Source organism: Ailuropoda melanoleuca, chromosome 8 (assembly GCF_002007445.2).
Source record: "Ailuropoda melanoleuca isolate Jingjing chromosome 8, ASM200744v2, whole genome shotgun sequence".
Taxonomy (NCBI): Eukaryota; Metazoa; Chordata; class Mammalia; order Carnivora; family Ursidae; genus Ailuropoda; species Ailuropoda melanoleuca.
The window spans coordinates 6,927,356-6,942,960 of record NC_048225.1 but is presented as its reverse complement, the minus strand read 5'-3'; the positions used below and the strand labels follow the sequence as shown (position 1 = coordinate 6,942,960).

The 15,605-nt window shown below is 43.4% G+C and overlaps 1 protein-coding gene across 1 annotated transcript in view; it reads right to left on the bottom strand.

Moving 5' to 3' along the window:
• ZC3H12C (zinc finger CCCH-type containing 12C) overlaps nt 1–666 on the bottom strand; it is a 74,145-nt gene extending 73,479 nt beyond the window's left edge. Inside the window, exon 1 of the mRNA XM_034665713.1 lies at nt 439–666. Coding sequence (XP_034521604.1) covers nt 439–480 — 42 coding nt within the window. The 5' untranslated portion in view covers nt 481–666. The remainder of the gene's footprint in view (nt 1–438) is intronic.
• Between the last annotated feature and the right edge of the window lie 14,939 nt (nt 667–15,605).

Here is a 15,605-nt window from a genome sequence, read left to right as displayed (position 1 = left end):
AACAGATTAGGGGCTGGGGGGTGGGTGTAGGGGTGGGTGATGGGGGTGGGTGGGTGGAGAGAATGGTTGCAAGAGCAGCACTGCTTTCTAATACATAGCTCCCAGGTAGACTGCTCCACACCTACATTCACATTTGAACCTCAAAAGACAAGAGTTTCAGATGGCAATCACATCCCACCTGGTTGCCTCAGTCTAGACCTTCCAATGGCCAGCCACCTTCTCTAAGACCTCCAGAGACTTCAAAAGTGATGACCCATAAGTCACCCTCAGATTCAAAAGTGGCACACCCCCCCCCAGCAACTGCTTCCATTCTATCCAGAGCTCTCCTAGTGGTGTCCTTGGTGTTTTCTCATTGAAAATGTGTGTACCCAGTGGATATACTTGAGGATACGAGAGAACTCTTTCTCCTGCCTCCTCCATTTCTACCAAAACACTTACCTTAGTTGAGACAAAGTCAACAGTCCCTTCCATGTGCTTCATCTCCAGATCTTGGGCCAGCACTTGATATCCTTCAGTTGATGAGCTTTGCACCCATAGCCAGATGACTACTACGATTTTTCATGCAGTTTCTTTTATGTCTTCCAGAGAAGTCCTGGTTAATTCCAACCATGCAGGAAATGTAAAGTTTTCTTAATAGCATTACCCTACACAACCATTTCCTAAGCACATGATCTGTGTAAGACAGACACAGAGGAATAAAACACATTCTTGCCCATGTCCTTCATTGACTGCTTAGAATTGCTTTTTAATGCCGAGTTTGCAGGGAAAGGAAACTAGAGGACACGAGATAGGTGCTGTTGGCCAATCCCAGGACTTCTTTCTTTTGATGAGTTACCACAAGATTCCATATTAGCAGCATGACTCTTTTTTTTCCCCCCTAGCATTTGTGGGAGGCCACCAGAGAGCAGAACAGCCAGGTTTTCAATATGCTGTGTCATACAGTCATGTGCTTGGCTTTCTACCTGAACCAGACAGTGTGGCTGCCCTCATTTACTACATTGGGTCAACACAGGAATTTTGAAAACAATAAACACTTAATGTTGAATTTAAAAATGTTCCTAAGGTGTTGCTTGGCTATTTTGACAAGGGCCACACGTTTCATTGCAGCTCACCTTCCTCAGAAGTATAAAATTTTTTTGTTTTAATATGGAATTTCAAGTGCACCAAAAACATCCTCATCACCTCTGCGAACATCTGTTGTTTTAAAGGAAATCAGTATACAGAATTACAAATGTACACCACTGAGCTAGCTGGAGAGGGAATTATGGAATTTTCAAGTTAGACTGCATCCTATGTGAAAAAGCACTCTCAGAATATTAATTGCAGCATTATTTGCAAAGGCAAAAAAAAAGAGAATAAATCTAAATATCTACTAATAGGAAACTACAGAAATTGTTGTATCTTCTTACATTAGAAGGTCATTCACCTATTAAAGAAAGTGAAGTGGCTTTATGTGTATGGAATTGTTTTTTAAAAAGTCAGGCAAGTATCAGTGTATCTAGTGTGCTTCTATGTGTGTGAAAAACAAAGAAGATCTCTGCATGGGCTTAAATGTGCCCGGTATTATCTCTGGAAGGACACACAAGACACTGGTAATGCTGATTGTCCTGGGCGGGCAGACTGGACAATTATCAGGAAGGAAGAGTGCAAAAGAGATTTATCTTTTATTCTATAACCATTTATAGCTTTTGAATTTTATTTAATTTATTTAAGGTTTTTTTTTTGTTTGCTTTTTTTTTTTTTAGATTTTCTTTTTAAGCAATCTCGACCCCAGACGTGAGGCTTGAACCCACAACCCTGAGATCAAGGTTGTACAGTCTACTGACTTGAGCCAGCCTGGCACCCCAGCTTTTTGACTTTTAAATTGGGTACTTGAATTAACTATCCAAAAACATATTTTTAAAGTCCACATTTTTCCATGACCTGGGCTACTGTCCACCCCTTTCTATTTGATTTTATAAATAAGCAGATACTATATTTGGAAATAGTACCCTGGCTCAAGGAAGAGGAAGTTGCGGGAGTCCTGTGAATTGCACGTGTGCGCTCCGGGGCTTCCCAGGCAAGGGAAAGATACCCACGGTCATGTGGAAGGAGCGGTCCCAAAACTGCTAAAGGCTTCCCAGCCAACACTAGCAGGGTTAGTCAGTGTTTTTACAACTTCATTGCCAAAGGCTCCAGACTCATTCTATGAGGATCTCTGATGGGACTGCTTTACCTAAAGGGAGCGTTCGGGGAAGTTCTCATGAGCAGATACAGGAGAAATTCCTGTAAGCTGCTGGCCTCACAGATAGTCAGCAGGAGGCCAGGGCGGATGGTATTCATCAACTAGAATTATATGTATATGTTTTATTGTGTCTCCCCAGATCAGAATGTAAGCGCTAGGAAGGCAGGAGCTCTGTCTTGCTCGCTGGAGCGTCCGCAATTCGGTGCCCAGCATGTAGAAAGCACTCGGACTGGCTCCATCCTGGGGACCATAGCAGCCCATGACTCTCCAGCCTGGGGCTGATCTGTTAGAAGGCAGTACCCACATGGCCAGGGGACCTGGGGTTCAGGCCTCCAGTCTCTGAAAGCATGGGCAAAGCAGAATTCAGATCTCAGAAGAACTGGGGAGTTAGAAAAATACTTAGAAGGACAGAAGGCAAGGAGCCAACTAGGGAATAGCAGGACAAGGTAGGGGGTTGGTTTAGAAAAAAATAATAAAGGAAGAAGAGAAGGAAAAAAGAAAAACAACCAGTCACAAACAAATTAAAACAAGACAGTTGCCCCAAACTAACAACTAATAGCACAACAATAAAGGAGAAGACATAGCCCTGTAATTAGGGCTGCAGTTTACAGGAAGAAGAGGATTCTCCGCAGAGCACGTTTGCTGCTGAGTCACTGTACCGCTGGAGCTGGGCTATTGGGTTGGGAAAGTCACCTTGATTTAGGGTCTAGGCTGGCTTCAGAGTCTAGGAGAGGGGACAGGTAAGTGAGCCTCCTGGCTAAGGCCAGAGGGATGCAGGGAAAACAGCCAACCTACATGGTTCCAGGTACTCACTTCTAACCTTCAGAGTGAAAGTCAAGGGGGAAATTTCCACTGCCAGCTATTTCTGTCTGTACATAGACATTCCAGCGGATCTTCAGGCAAAGAGCATCCAGGAGTCAGAAACGAAGGGTCCAGCCAGCCAGAAAACCTTAAGCACATCTCCATGGGTCCCTTAAGTGAGTGCTGCATGCCTAGGACTGAGGCTAAAGAGAGAAATATAAAGCAACTATCTGATGGCTTTCAATGATTTTGGTAGGTCACAGATCACCATCAGGACTTTGGTGGCGTTGAGCTCTGATCTTAGAGAAACTGTTTGTCTTCTGTCTTTTCCATCCTGTGGTCCATCCAGAGCATACAGGTTTAAACTTAATAGGCAGAGGCGGAGTCAGGCTAGACTTTGGCATAGAGATCAGCCATTTGTCTCATGGCCCTTCATTTGGGTCAAAACACTTACCTTATTTTGGGGTGCCTGGGTGGCTCGGTTAAGTGTCTGCGTTCAGCTCAGGTCATGATCTCGGGGTCCTGGGATCAAGTCTCACAACGGGCTTCCTGCTCAGAAGGGAGTCTACTTCTCCCTCTCCTTCTGCCCTTCCCGGCTGCTTGTGCAAGCACGCGGGCGCGCACTCTCTCTAATAAATAAGTGAAATCGCAAAAACAGCAACAACAGCAACAACATTTACCTTATTTGAAACAACGTCACTATTCCCCTGAAATATTTCTCCAGCTTTTGAGTTTTACACACAGAATTCTGGTTTACTGAGAAGGGTTAGGCCTTCTGGGTCATCTTTACAAGCATCTGTTTTAAAAGGTCTTTGGAGGGCGCCTGGGTAGCGCAGTCGTTAAGCATCTGCCTTCGGCTCAGGGCGTGATCCCGGCGCCCCAGGATCGAGCCCCACATCGTGCTCCTCCGCTGGGGGCCTGCTTCTTCCTCTCCCACTCCCCTGCTCTGTACCCTCTCTCGCTGGCTGTCTCTCTGTCACATAAATAAAATAAAATCTTTAAAAAAAATAAAATAAAATAAAAGGTCTTTGGTAGTCCCCACTTTTTAATGGAGAACTTGCTGGAGGAATTCAGGAATGTATTTTATTTTGGATAGCTACACGAAGCAGTTAAATGTTCAGTAAGCTTTGACAAGGACAGCTTGTTTACTAGAAGACACTGTCCTGATAAAATGTATTGTCACCACTTTCTGTGTTTACTTTGCTAAAATATGTGTGTGTAAGAAACTTTAGAGTTCGGTAGGATTGGGTCTATACGATAACTTGTATTGTCTTGGTAAGTCAATTCTTTATATACCAAAGCGAGAGCTGGCATTTTCCAAGGCTCTTTTATAACATGTAGCTGGCTGATGGTGAAATTGAGGGTCAAGTACTTCAGCTTCCTGGATCTTGAACAAGGGTTAATGGAAGTGGTTTTCACTGGCTTTAATGTCTAGTACCTTGTAGTATTCCAATGTATTATTTTGAATTATCACAAGAATACACGTTCATGGTAGAAAGTTTTTAGGACACGTAAAAATATAAGGTTTCAAAAATACAAATCATCTCCTATCGTATAATGCAGAGATAATCCTTACAATTAAAAAATTTATTCTATATCTATATTCCACTACCTTTCTTGATTTAATTAAATCAATGTTTATTGAGTTCCAGCACTGGACTTTGAATCATAAAATAAAAGACATGGCCCATATCCTAAATAAACCAAAATTTTAAAGGAGAGATAAGACATACATTTGGAGAAAAAAAATCCAGAGAAAACACTAGATTAAATATAGTCAAGTGCTAACCTTGCCTGAGTTAGGGACTCATTCAATAAGCTGCGATCCCCAGGATGCAGATCTCAAAACTAATTCTCTGTTCACCTTAGGGATTCATTCATTGAACAAGTGCTTCTTGGCCACCTGATGTGTTCTGGGCACCACTGGGATGTCCCCCGACTTCCTAAAGCAGACTTGGAGAATTTCTAAGCTGAAGGCCGTTGCTGCTTCCTTCAGTCCTTCCTGTACCCTGCCAGCCCCTTGTCTCCTCCCACTCACCCCTGCACATTCTCCACCTGCCACACTGGCCTTCTTGCTGTTCTGGTTATCCCCTCTCTCTGGAACACTCTTCCCCGAATATCCACAAGGCTTGCTCCATAACATCGTTCGGACTTCTGCTCAAATGTCACTTCGTTAGAGAAGCCATCTCTCAACACTCTATCTGGATTATCACACATAACTTCCCTTCATATACATTCTGGTCACTATCTGTCCCCTGACCCTGCCTTTTTTTTTTTTTTTTTAGCACTTATAATCACCTGGGATAGATACAGATACAGATACAGACACCAGACATATCTGTATATATAGATAGAGATCTCTATTTCCACATAGGATGCATACAGACATTTGTTTATCTGAAGATGAGAATTCAGGGAAGTTTACTTGAATAAGGTAAAAGGAGAACAGACATGACATCACTATTGAGATATATCCTAGGAAACCCAGGCGGAAGGTAGATATGTAGATGAGACTTTCTTCAGATGTCCCGAAATGAGCACAAAAATGAGACAAAGTAATGAAAGAAGTCTTAGCCATCCCGAGAATCTGCTGCACATCATAATCAGCCAAAAGCTGATCATCTAATCGAGGTGTAATTTATACCAGGGGCTCTGTTTTCCCTTGGTTTCTGTGATACCTGTTTCCCTCCTGCCTTTTCCATCTACTCCTACAAAGAATTCCTCTCTGACCCAGGACATTTTGGCCGTGCACACATGTCCCGGGCTTTCTCACCCAGCCCTGTGGCATTCAGCACTACCCCATTCTGATGACTGTCAGACTCGTCTCTGTAGTGTCTAGTACCTGGCATTGAGCAGGTGCACAATAAAAGCACCTTTGTTTATTCAAAATGAATAAATGGCCTTTTTTGGGCTGCTTCTATGTCAGCCATTGTTGTAGGTGCTAGAAAAGTTTCCTGCTCCAAAAGAGCTTATATTTAAAAATATACAGTTACACAAATAGATGAAAGCCACGAATAAACAAATGAACAAAATAATTTCACACACTAGTCAGTGCTCTGAAGAAATCAGAGTGGAGTGCTAGCAGGTCTGCGGTGGCTGAGGGCAGTGATCAGGGAAGCCTCTTTTAAATCGCATTTGAGGGCACCTGGGTGGCTCAGCGGTGAAGTATCTGCCTTCGCTCAGGTCGTGATCCTGGGGACCTGGGATCGAGTCCCACATCAGCCTCCCTGCTCAGCGGGGAGCCTGCTTCTCCCTCTCCCACTCCTCCTGTTCGTGTTCTTTCTCTCTCTGTGAAATTAATAAATAAAATCTTTAAAATAAATAAATAAATAAATCGCATTTGAGCCGAAATGATGCCGAGGAGCCAGCCCATGAAGAGCACGTTCCAGGTAGAGACCACAGCAAGCGCAGGAGGCCCAAGGCAGTACAAGCTGCGTGGGTCGAGGAAGAGAATGAGGAGCCTGCAGCGGGAGTAGAGGCTGGCCCCAGTAGATGGTCCCTTGTTCTCCAGCTTGCCCCAGACCTCATGTCTTCCCATTATCTCATCCCTGGCCTGACACCTACTTACCTTACCTGCCTGGTTCTTGTAGGTACTTGAGTTTGTCACCCTTCCTTCCTGGTAAATGGCCTTAGCAATTATCAGAAGGTTCCATGCTATGGTTTATTCCCAGGCCTTCACACAGAGTCCTCTCTCTGCCAGCAATACCTTTCCCCTAATACTTTGTGAACAAACATTCAGTGCAGCAATTCATTCCATTCTAGAAAGACTTCTTTGATCTTGTCTATCTGGGTTAGATGTCCTCTCTCTATTCTCCCAGAGTCCCATATGATAACCAAGGCACAGAGACTTTGAGTAATTTCCCCCAAATCATGTGCCAGAGCCAGGATTTGAACCCAGGCTCTTAGCCATGGTGCCCTGGGCCCTGCCTCATAAGGCTGTTGGGAGAACTACATGGGATGATGCATTCAAAGTGTGGAACATAAGGCCTGACCTTTGTCAAATACTCAGTAAATGTCAGCTTTAATTACAGACAAAATCTCTGCCCCTGAGAGGCTTGTGGTCAAATTATGGAGCTAAAAGTCTAGTAGATATATGAGTAAGTTGGAGAAAACACTTGGAATACCTAGACAGATCTTGACCGTAGTTTTAACTGCTTCTGTCATTTGCATTCCTTTCTGTAAAGTACTTGCCACTTAATACTCGTGAGGGTGATGCTCTTTGAAAAAAAAATATTAAAAGCAGGAGCAGGTCTTGTGGAAAAATGATAAAATTCAATTTTGGACATGGTGACCTTGTCTTCTGGTAGGGCTCCTGGAACATCTAATTAGAGGTGACCTATAGGCTGGACAAATGACTGCATAATTCACTCTGTTATGTGAGCATCACCCCTGATTCTTCCCCTCCCTCATTTCCACCTCTAATTCAGCAATCAGGCCTGGCTGGTTCTACTTTCAAAATACACCTGTTCCTCTGGTCTCTTTTCTCCTCCACCACCACCCTGATCCAAACCACCACCATCTCCCTGTGCTTTGTATCTCCATCGGTAAAATGGAGCTATGAATGCTGTTTCCCTCTTAGGGTTGCTGTGAACCTTAAATAGGATAATTTCTGTGAAGCACTCAGAATGCTGCCTAGCATATAGAAGGAGAGAGCAAAACGTAGAGAGAGGACCAAGATTGTGTGGGACCGAGGAATCCACAGAACAAAATTTTTAGAAGAAAAGTAGTTATCAGAGATTAAGAAGATTGGGAACTTCCAAACATGTGATGTCTTGTTCTATTAGGACATGTTTACGTGAAAGTGATAAAACAGAAAGTTGAACAAGTTTGTTCCAGGCAATCAGTTCATCAGAGTAGCGTTTACAACTATCTACAGAAAGGCTGAGTCAATTAGGGTCTCCTGGTTAGAAGGAATAAGAATCAGCTAGCATCTTGTTGACTCAGGTCACCTCTGCTGAGTCAAAGTTCTCATGTCAGGCCACCTCATAGGCTGCTGACCAGTCTGTGGATTGGCTTCCTTTGGGGTCCGCTGCCCACTGCTGTGCAATCAGTAGAAGCCAGAGAGGGGTGTGAACAGTCTCCCATGGCTGGCCAAGGGTTACCTTGTCAGCAAGGGCTCAAGATGAAGTAAGTTTCCTTGGAAGTGGCTCTGGGCCCCGATATGGTGGGAAAACCACAGATGACACTTACAGTGGAGAGATACAGCTACGTCGAGGAAGAGCACAAGGTTTGGAGCCTGGTGTTTGAGTCGCAGAAATCCAGTCCCACTTTGAACCAGCTCTGTGCTCTGGACAATTTAGTGAATTTCTCTCATGCTAACCTTCTCCTTTATTAAGTGGATATGCTTATAATTTCAGAGATGTTTGCTTTGGAAACTCTGTGTGAACTGTAGCCATCTTGAATCGCCCAGGTCCCAAGTCACCCTTTTGCTTAGTAGGAGACATGGTTTTATTGATTTATTTTTAAAGATTTTACTTATTTATTTGAGAGACAGAGACAGCAGGAGCCGGGGAGGGGCAGGGGGAGAGGGAGAGGGAAAAGAAGACTCTTCCCTACTGAGCAGAGAACCCAAGACAGGACTTGATCCCAGGACCCTGGGATCACAACCTGAGCTGAAGGCAGATGCTTAACTGACTGAGTCAGCCAGGCGTCCCAATACATGCACAATTTATTGCCATTTCCCTCCTAAGAGGTAGGAAGAAATGGGGTAGAAGAGGTAGTCAAGGCTTCTCTTCAAAGAAGCAGACTAACAAACTCTGAGAAGAAAGTCGAGAGAGAATGAGTAAAATGAGGGAAAGCCCAAGGTGACACGAAAGTTGACCTAGGTTTTCAAAACTCTTCTCAGTGAATGGGAATGACTCGCAGTCAAGCACTCCCAGGGGGCCACTCAGGGTGGAGGGAGAACAGGCTGGAAGCCATCGTATGCGTGTGAGGACTCTAGGAAGGGTGAGAGGGAACAGTTAAATGCTGACTCACATCACACGACAATACATAGTCATTGCCACCTGGAAGGTACATTCTGGAATTTAGAGTGAGAATGTCCCAAATTGACAGCAAATGTGTTCCCAAGGCTGCCAGCTGCCTTGTGGGGCTTATGTTTCTTCGTTTCCTTCTCTTTTAATCTAGAAGAATGTTGCTGCTGCTTCTCAAACTACAATATATAGCTGGAATAACGTGTTCAATATTTAAAAAAGGAAGTACAGTGAAATAGCTAGGAGTTTGGTCTTATAGGATAGAATTTATTAAAGAATATTTGGTATCTGACATAATTTCTAGTCGGGCTTGAAAGCCAGGCTTGGAGGCTACAGAGCCAGGCACCATGCCCTACATCACACTATGGAAGGATTCCAGGAAGTACTGACGTCTCTGTTGATGGGTACAGACCCCACAGCTTGTTCCACCATCACCCCGATATGGGCACTAGAAGGGGCCCCTGGAATGGCTGTGCCTCTGGAAAACAGAATGCAACTTCTAGCACAGCTAGTATTTTTGACAGAATGAACTCTATGAGGTCTCTCTTTCTTTGGTCCCCAGCTGCTGGTTTGCAATCTGACATGAGCGCAATCAGAGTTTAGACCATGGGCCAGTGCTCTAGCTGCAAGGGAGGCTGGGCGAGCTAGTGCCTGGAATGTCCGGCTTCTGCAGTGAGAGTTGGGCTCTGCCTCTTAAGGTTTCTCAAGCCCAGCAAAGAACTTTGGAGGCTGGGGAGGCACAAACATTAAAAATGTATATGAGGTGTGTCTTCTAAGAATGCTCGATTTTGGTGACCAAACCCTTGATTTAGTTAATACAAGGTATTTTAGCTTACAACTCCCAGTCTTCTAGACATCTCCTTTTAGGCCCCAGTCCTTGTGGACAGCTCCTGAGAAGCCCCTAAGAAAGTGAAAGCAATACTGATTCATTCCTTTTACCTATGTAATTTTTTTCCCTGTGGGATATCATGTAAACAGCTTTTTACTTCAAAATTGTGAACATTTACTAGCATTACAAATCAAGATGTGTTTTTTTGTTGCACAAAGATAATTGTTAATATATTGAATAAATGATCACCCATAAACATAATGAGTAGGTTGAAGGAAAAGCTTATGCATTGTAAGATATTTTTGTGCATAAGATATGCATCCCCTGGTGATGATAATGATAATAATACTGATAATAATAATAATAATAAATAAGGAAAGGATAGCACATTAAATATTTGACTTATGCTTAGATTTTTTTTTTCAATTTCTGCCCAGACCTCTGATGATATATACATGCAGAAGGAAGCTTCACTCTCTCTTTGTCACCAGTGGAGTGTTTGTGTGGTCCAACATCTAGACCATAAATAATAAGCTTGCCTATTAAAGCTATCTAATAGTCATTTCACAATTGATTAGCAACGCCAGTCTGGACGCAGGTACATGCACAGGTTAACGTTTCTATACCCGTGGCCCCTGTGCACCCTCTGTCAACTCTCAGTGTGGCTAATTTGGAGGGTAGGCAGTTTATAAGCCAGATGGGAATTAGACTGTCCTCAAAAGCCGGGGAGATTTTTGTCCATATGTTTTTGGTTGTTCCATAGTGAGACCATATTTTCCCAAGTGATGTTAATGAAGGGCTGAGTGGCCTTTCGTTGGTGCTTACTCAGTCTCTGTGTTTCCTGTGACTCATTATTGTTTTCTAGCTAGATGCTGTGGCCAGCCTCGCTTTCAATGTGTCATTTTCATTCATTTGGAAACTAAAGAGCTGTGCTTTGCACCACGTCCTTAATGTCAGCAAAGCCAGCTCTGCTGGATTAAAATGCAAGATGTATTTGCAGCTAGTGCAAAGTGCTGCGGGCTGCCTCTCGGAGCCAAGCAGCCACACCGAGCATGTTGGAGGCCCCCTTCAGAAGGGCTCAAGGGCTGGGGGCCTGGGGCTGGTAACATCTCAAGCCCAGCCATGGCAAGAAAGCTGCCTTTATTCTGTGCCTGGGAAGTACAGAATGTGGCATGTACGGGAGGAGTGGACTGGGAGAACTTGCTATAGAAGGGCGAAATGATATTCACCCCTAAGATCCCTACGGGATGGGCACCTTGTAAGAGGCGAATGAGTTGATACGTATAAAGCACTTAGAACAATGCTTAAACTATTTATACATGTTATCTCATTTAATCTTTACAACAACTCTATTCAGATGAGAAAACTAGGTCCAGAGATGTTAAGTACCTTCCCCAAAGTCACACAGCTCCTATAATAGTTGGGAGCCAGAATTCAAACCCGGTTCTGTCTCACATCCAGAACTCTTCACCTTCACCAATTAACTCAAATTCAACATCTAGAATTATATTTTGTTGGTAATAGGTGGGGGGGAAAGTGTTACACTTCACATGGGGAGGAAAAAAAAAAGTATGAATGAAAGAGAACTGCCCTATTGTGATATTCAGGGAAAGAAAGGGACCCGTGCTAACGAGATGGTTAGTTCCAGAATGGAGTCCCTGGAGCGATGGCCAGAAGCCACTTGAAACTCTGATGAGGGATTCTGTTGACTTTCATGTTCTTCAGTGTATTTACACTTCCCCCAAATTACTTCACTACATAAATAAACCCACAGGTGTAGGAAAAGGGAGCGTGAGATAATCAAGAAAGGAAATGAAGAATTTAAAAAGTCAAGACACGCCAACCCCCAGGGGTAGTTATAATAGTCATGCTGCCCCAGTAGATGTCCAATAAATGTTTTACTAAGGAAAGAATGGAGAGATTGGCTCGGAGTGTTTTAGATGTAGAGCACAGGTGACATGCAAAGAGAATTAAGGTCTTTCTCACCATAATTTAAAAAAATGTATGCATGTACAATTTTAACAGGTGTTTTGAAAAAAACCCTGGATCCTTCCAAGAAGAGAGGTGGTTACATAGAGCAGAAGACTGACTGCAGTGAATTCCACGAGGCCTCGGAGGCTGCAGTTAACACAGCCGCAGGCATCCCGTGCTCGCCACAACGATTTGCCTCCAAGCATACTCACTTGTAAGGGCTGAATCCTCTAGGAAGTCACGCTGCAAGGAAGTGAGGGTTGCTGAAGAGCCAAGGCCCTGCTGGTACCCAAGACCCCAGAGTCCCCTAGAGTCTGCCGCTAATAAGAAGACAAGGGTGCCTCTGGGCAGCTGGTTGGTCAGTTTTAACTCCGTGGGTACAGAGGACGCCTCCCAAAGACCCTGCCCTCCTAACTTCAGCCAGATTTCATTTTTCGGACTTCAAAAATTAGATAGTTGCATTTCCTTCGGTGTTCCCTTGGCATTTGTGTGCTATGTCATTGTGACGGTCACAGGACTCTGTTGCATAAGCTCGTTCCCTTGTCTGTCCCTTTTCTAGAGGCTTCGGACTGCCTCGTGTTCACTAAGAAATCTGCGCTGCCTCGCACAGTGCTTAGCACGGAGCAGGCTCCTGGCAGACAACTGTTGAATGACTGAAGTTAAGCCATAAAGGGAAAGGCAATTTTCAAGCGAGCCTGGGAGGAGGATCTCTAACTGCAGTTAGTACAGTATGAGTCATTCAAAATCCCTTGCATCTGAATAGCACTGAACTGCAAGGAATTGTGACATTTATACCACTACTAGGATCAGCTACAAACCCACTTGTTGTGCATTTACTGTATGCTGGGCCCAGTGATAAATTAGATATGGTTCCTGCTCTTAAGAAGCTGCCAGTCAAGTGGAGCGAAGTGAACCTGAAATACGGAACTGTACCCCAATGTGATCAACCAATGGTACACGTGCTTACTATGCGCTAGAACCTGTTCCAAGTACTCATATTTCCTTCCCTTGTTTAACGACCCTATGAGATAGATACTATTATTGCCCCCTTTTACAGATCAGGAAACTGAGACCCAGAAAGGTTAAATAAATTGTCCAAGATCATAGTTGCTTAGTGGTAGGGCCAAGAGTTGAACTCAGATTAATTAGAATTCAGACTCAGCTCAAAACCGTTGCCTAATAGCTCTCCAGTACAGAAGAAGGAGGGATTACTTTGGGAAAGGAGAGAAAAGGGAAGGGAGGAGGGAAGCCAGCAGGTATCAGGAAGGTGGTGTTCCTTAAGGGATGATTTGAATGACAGATAGGAATATGGCAGATCAACAGGTTGGCAAAGGAAGGGTAAATGGAAGTGTTTGCAAAAGTCGGAGAGTTGATAGACATAGTGTGTTTAGGGAACTGGAGTAGTTTACTGTTGATTAGACATAGTGTGCAAGAAACAGAGGGCACAGAAGAGGTAGACAGGGATCGTGTCATGGAAATCAGAACATTCTCAAAAGTCAGTAGTCTCTGGCAGAATCCACAACTTTGTTGAACCGCATCTCCCTCAAACGTCTCATCACCTGCTGCTTCTCGATGTGCACATGTCTGGTAATGTCTGCAGAGCCCCCTAGCCCAGACAGACCACCACTGGAAGCCAAGAAAGCTTACAATTTTTGCCAGAGAAATTGTGGAGTTGTTGAAGAGCTAAAGATAACTTAGCCTGAGTTGATTCCTACCTTAGCTTGAAAGCTCCATGACTGGTTCTATCTCATTCACAATCTCCAATACATAGCACGATATTTGGCACACAGTGGGTTCTCAATACATCTCAATACATTTTCTTGAATGAATGAATAAAAGATTAGGACTGGGAATTGCTTACTAGAGAAGGCTTGTGCTTAGAGAAAATAGAAGAAAAGCAGAAGAGATGGAGAAGGTGACTTACAAGCTCAAGAGATAGCAAGGAAGGGCTAGACTGGCCATATTACTTGGGAATGGCTCAACAGAGCTTTTACCTTGAACCGGGCTCAGAGGCCCCAGAGAAATCAGCCATCGGGCTGTAATTTTGACGTTAAGAAGGAAGCCTACACAACTTCTCTCAGAGTAGCTAAAACTATCTGCGTCCTGTTTTGTTTCTTTTTCTTTTATTTTAATTATTTTTTAAAGGTTTAATTTTTTAAACTTTTGTTTTAGATGGCTGGGTGGGGAGGGGGAGAGGGAGAGAGAGAATCTCAAGCAGGCTTCATGCCCAGTGTGGAGCCCAATGCGGCTCTTGATCTCACAACCCTGAGATTGTGACCTAAGCCAAAATCGAGAGTTGGACACTTCACTGACTCAGCCACCCAGGGGCTACTAAAGATTTACTTTTTTTTTGGTAATCTCTCACCCAATGTGGGGCTTGAACTCACTACCCTGAGATCAAAAGTCACACGCTGTATCGACTGAGCCAGCCAGGTGCCTCTCTTTTCCCTTTAAAGAAATATTACATATGAAACTTTCTGTTAGGGATGGTCATTAATAATCCCCGTGGGTTTTTTTTTTGTTTTTTTTAAAATAGGAACTCAAATGGGGACTTTAATATGACTGTTTCTTGCAGGTTTTGTTGATAAACACCTCATCTGATAGTTTGATTTAATTCAACAATCTAACGTAGTACATAGAAGAGCAGAGGGATTGTGTATCATAGGAGATAATTTCTAAATAATACCACTCTCCCAGAGGCTCTTGATGGGAGCTGGGTAGGAGGTAGACAAAGCTGAGATTGCCTTCTCTGTCCAGGGCTTGATACATCAGTGGTCTCTGTGCTGGCTGAGATCCATACATGTTTGAACAGCAGAGTCCAGATCGTCATCCTATTATTAATATAAAAGCTCATTCAGTACGCTCTTGGATGATCATTTCTCCCTCTACATGGAAAGGAATCAGAGAATCATGAGTACAGCCTCTATGAGACATGAGATAGGGGAGAATTTGTTCTTCCTCCCCATCCAACTGTTCAGAATTTTTAAAAAATTAAAAATTTAATAAACCATCAGAAGCATATTTAATCAACTATGTTGGTTGCAAGACAGATCTCAGGGTTCTATTTATTCTCTAATGCCACACACCCCAAAATCTTATTTTTTCACTCATTTAGATAGAAAACAACTAACAAAATTTTAAAATACTGGTAATAATCCTATGGCGTCAGCTCTTCCTAGCGGAAGTCCTGCCTGCCCGTCAGCACGTTTCCTCATAGCATCACATAGACTCACATCAGTGGGTGCACATTTTCCTTCTCTCCCAACTCATACAAAATTAGTTGGTTATGGCTTCTTACCTGGTAGCTCATATATTTGAAAATGTTATCAAAGCGAAAGTAACCCCCCCCCTTTTTAACCTGCAAAGCCATCAGCTGCTATCTTTTTAAATTTCTTTCTTCTCCTTCCCTCCTTTCTCATTGCAACCTCTTCCATATCAGAATTCCTGGAGAATGACCAGGAATCACCAGGGTCATGGAGAAATTCTCACAACGTTGGGCTCAAACTATAGAATATGGTCTTCTCCTTCTTCTCTTTCACCATTAAAAAAAGAAAAAAATAGTGCTATTGCCCAACTCTGGCAGAGTTTGACATCCAAAAGCAATTATAACATTTTCCCAAGAATGTACTTTGGATGCACTCTAACATTCCTTAATTCATCTGTTTGTTTGTTCCCTCACTTAACAATTAATATAGGTCAGATATTATGCAAAGGACTAGGGCTTCAAAGGTTGCTTAGTGGGCAGACAAACATTAAAAGCAAACGATTACAGTGATATATAATAAGGTTAGTAAAAAGCGTTGTAGGA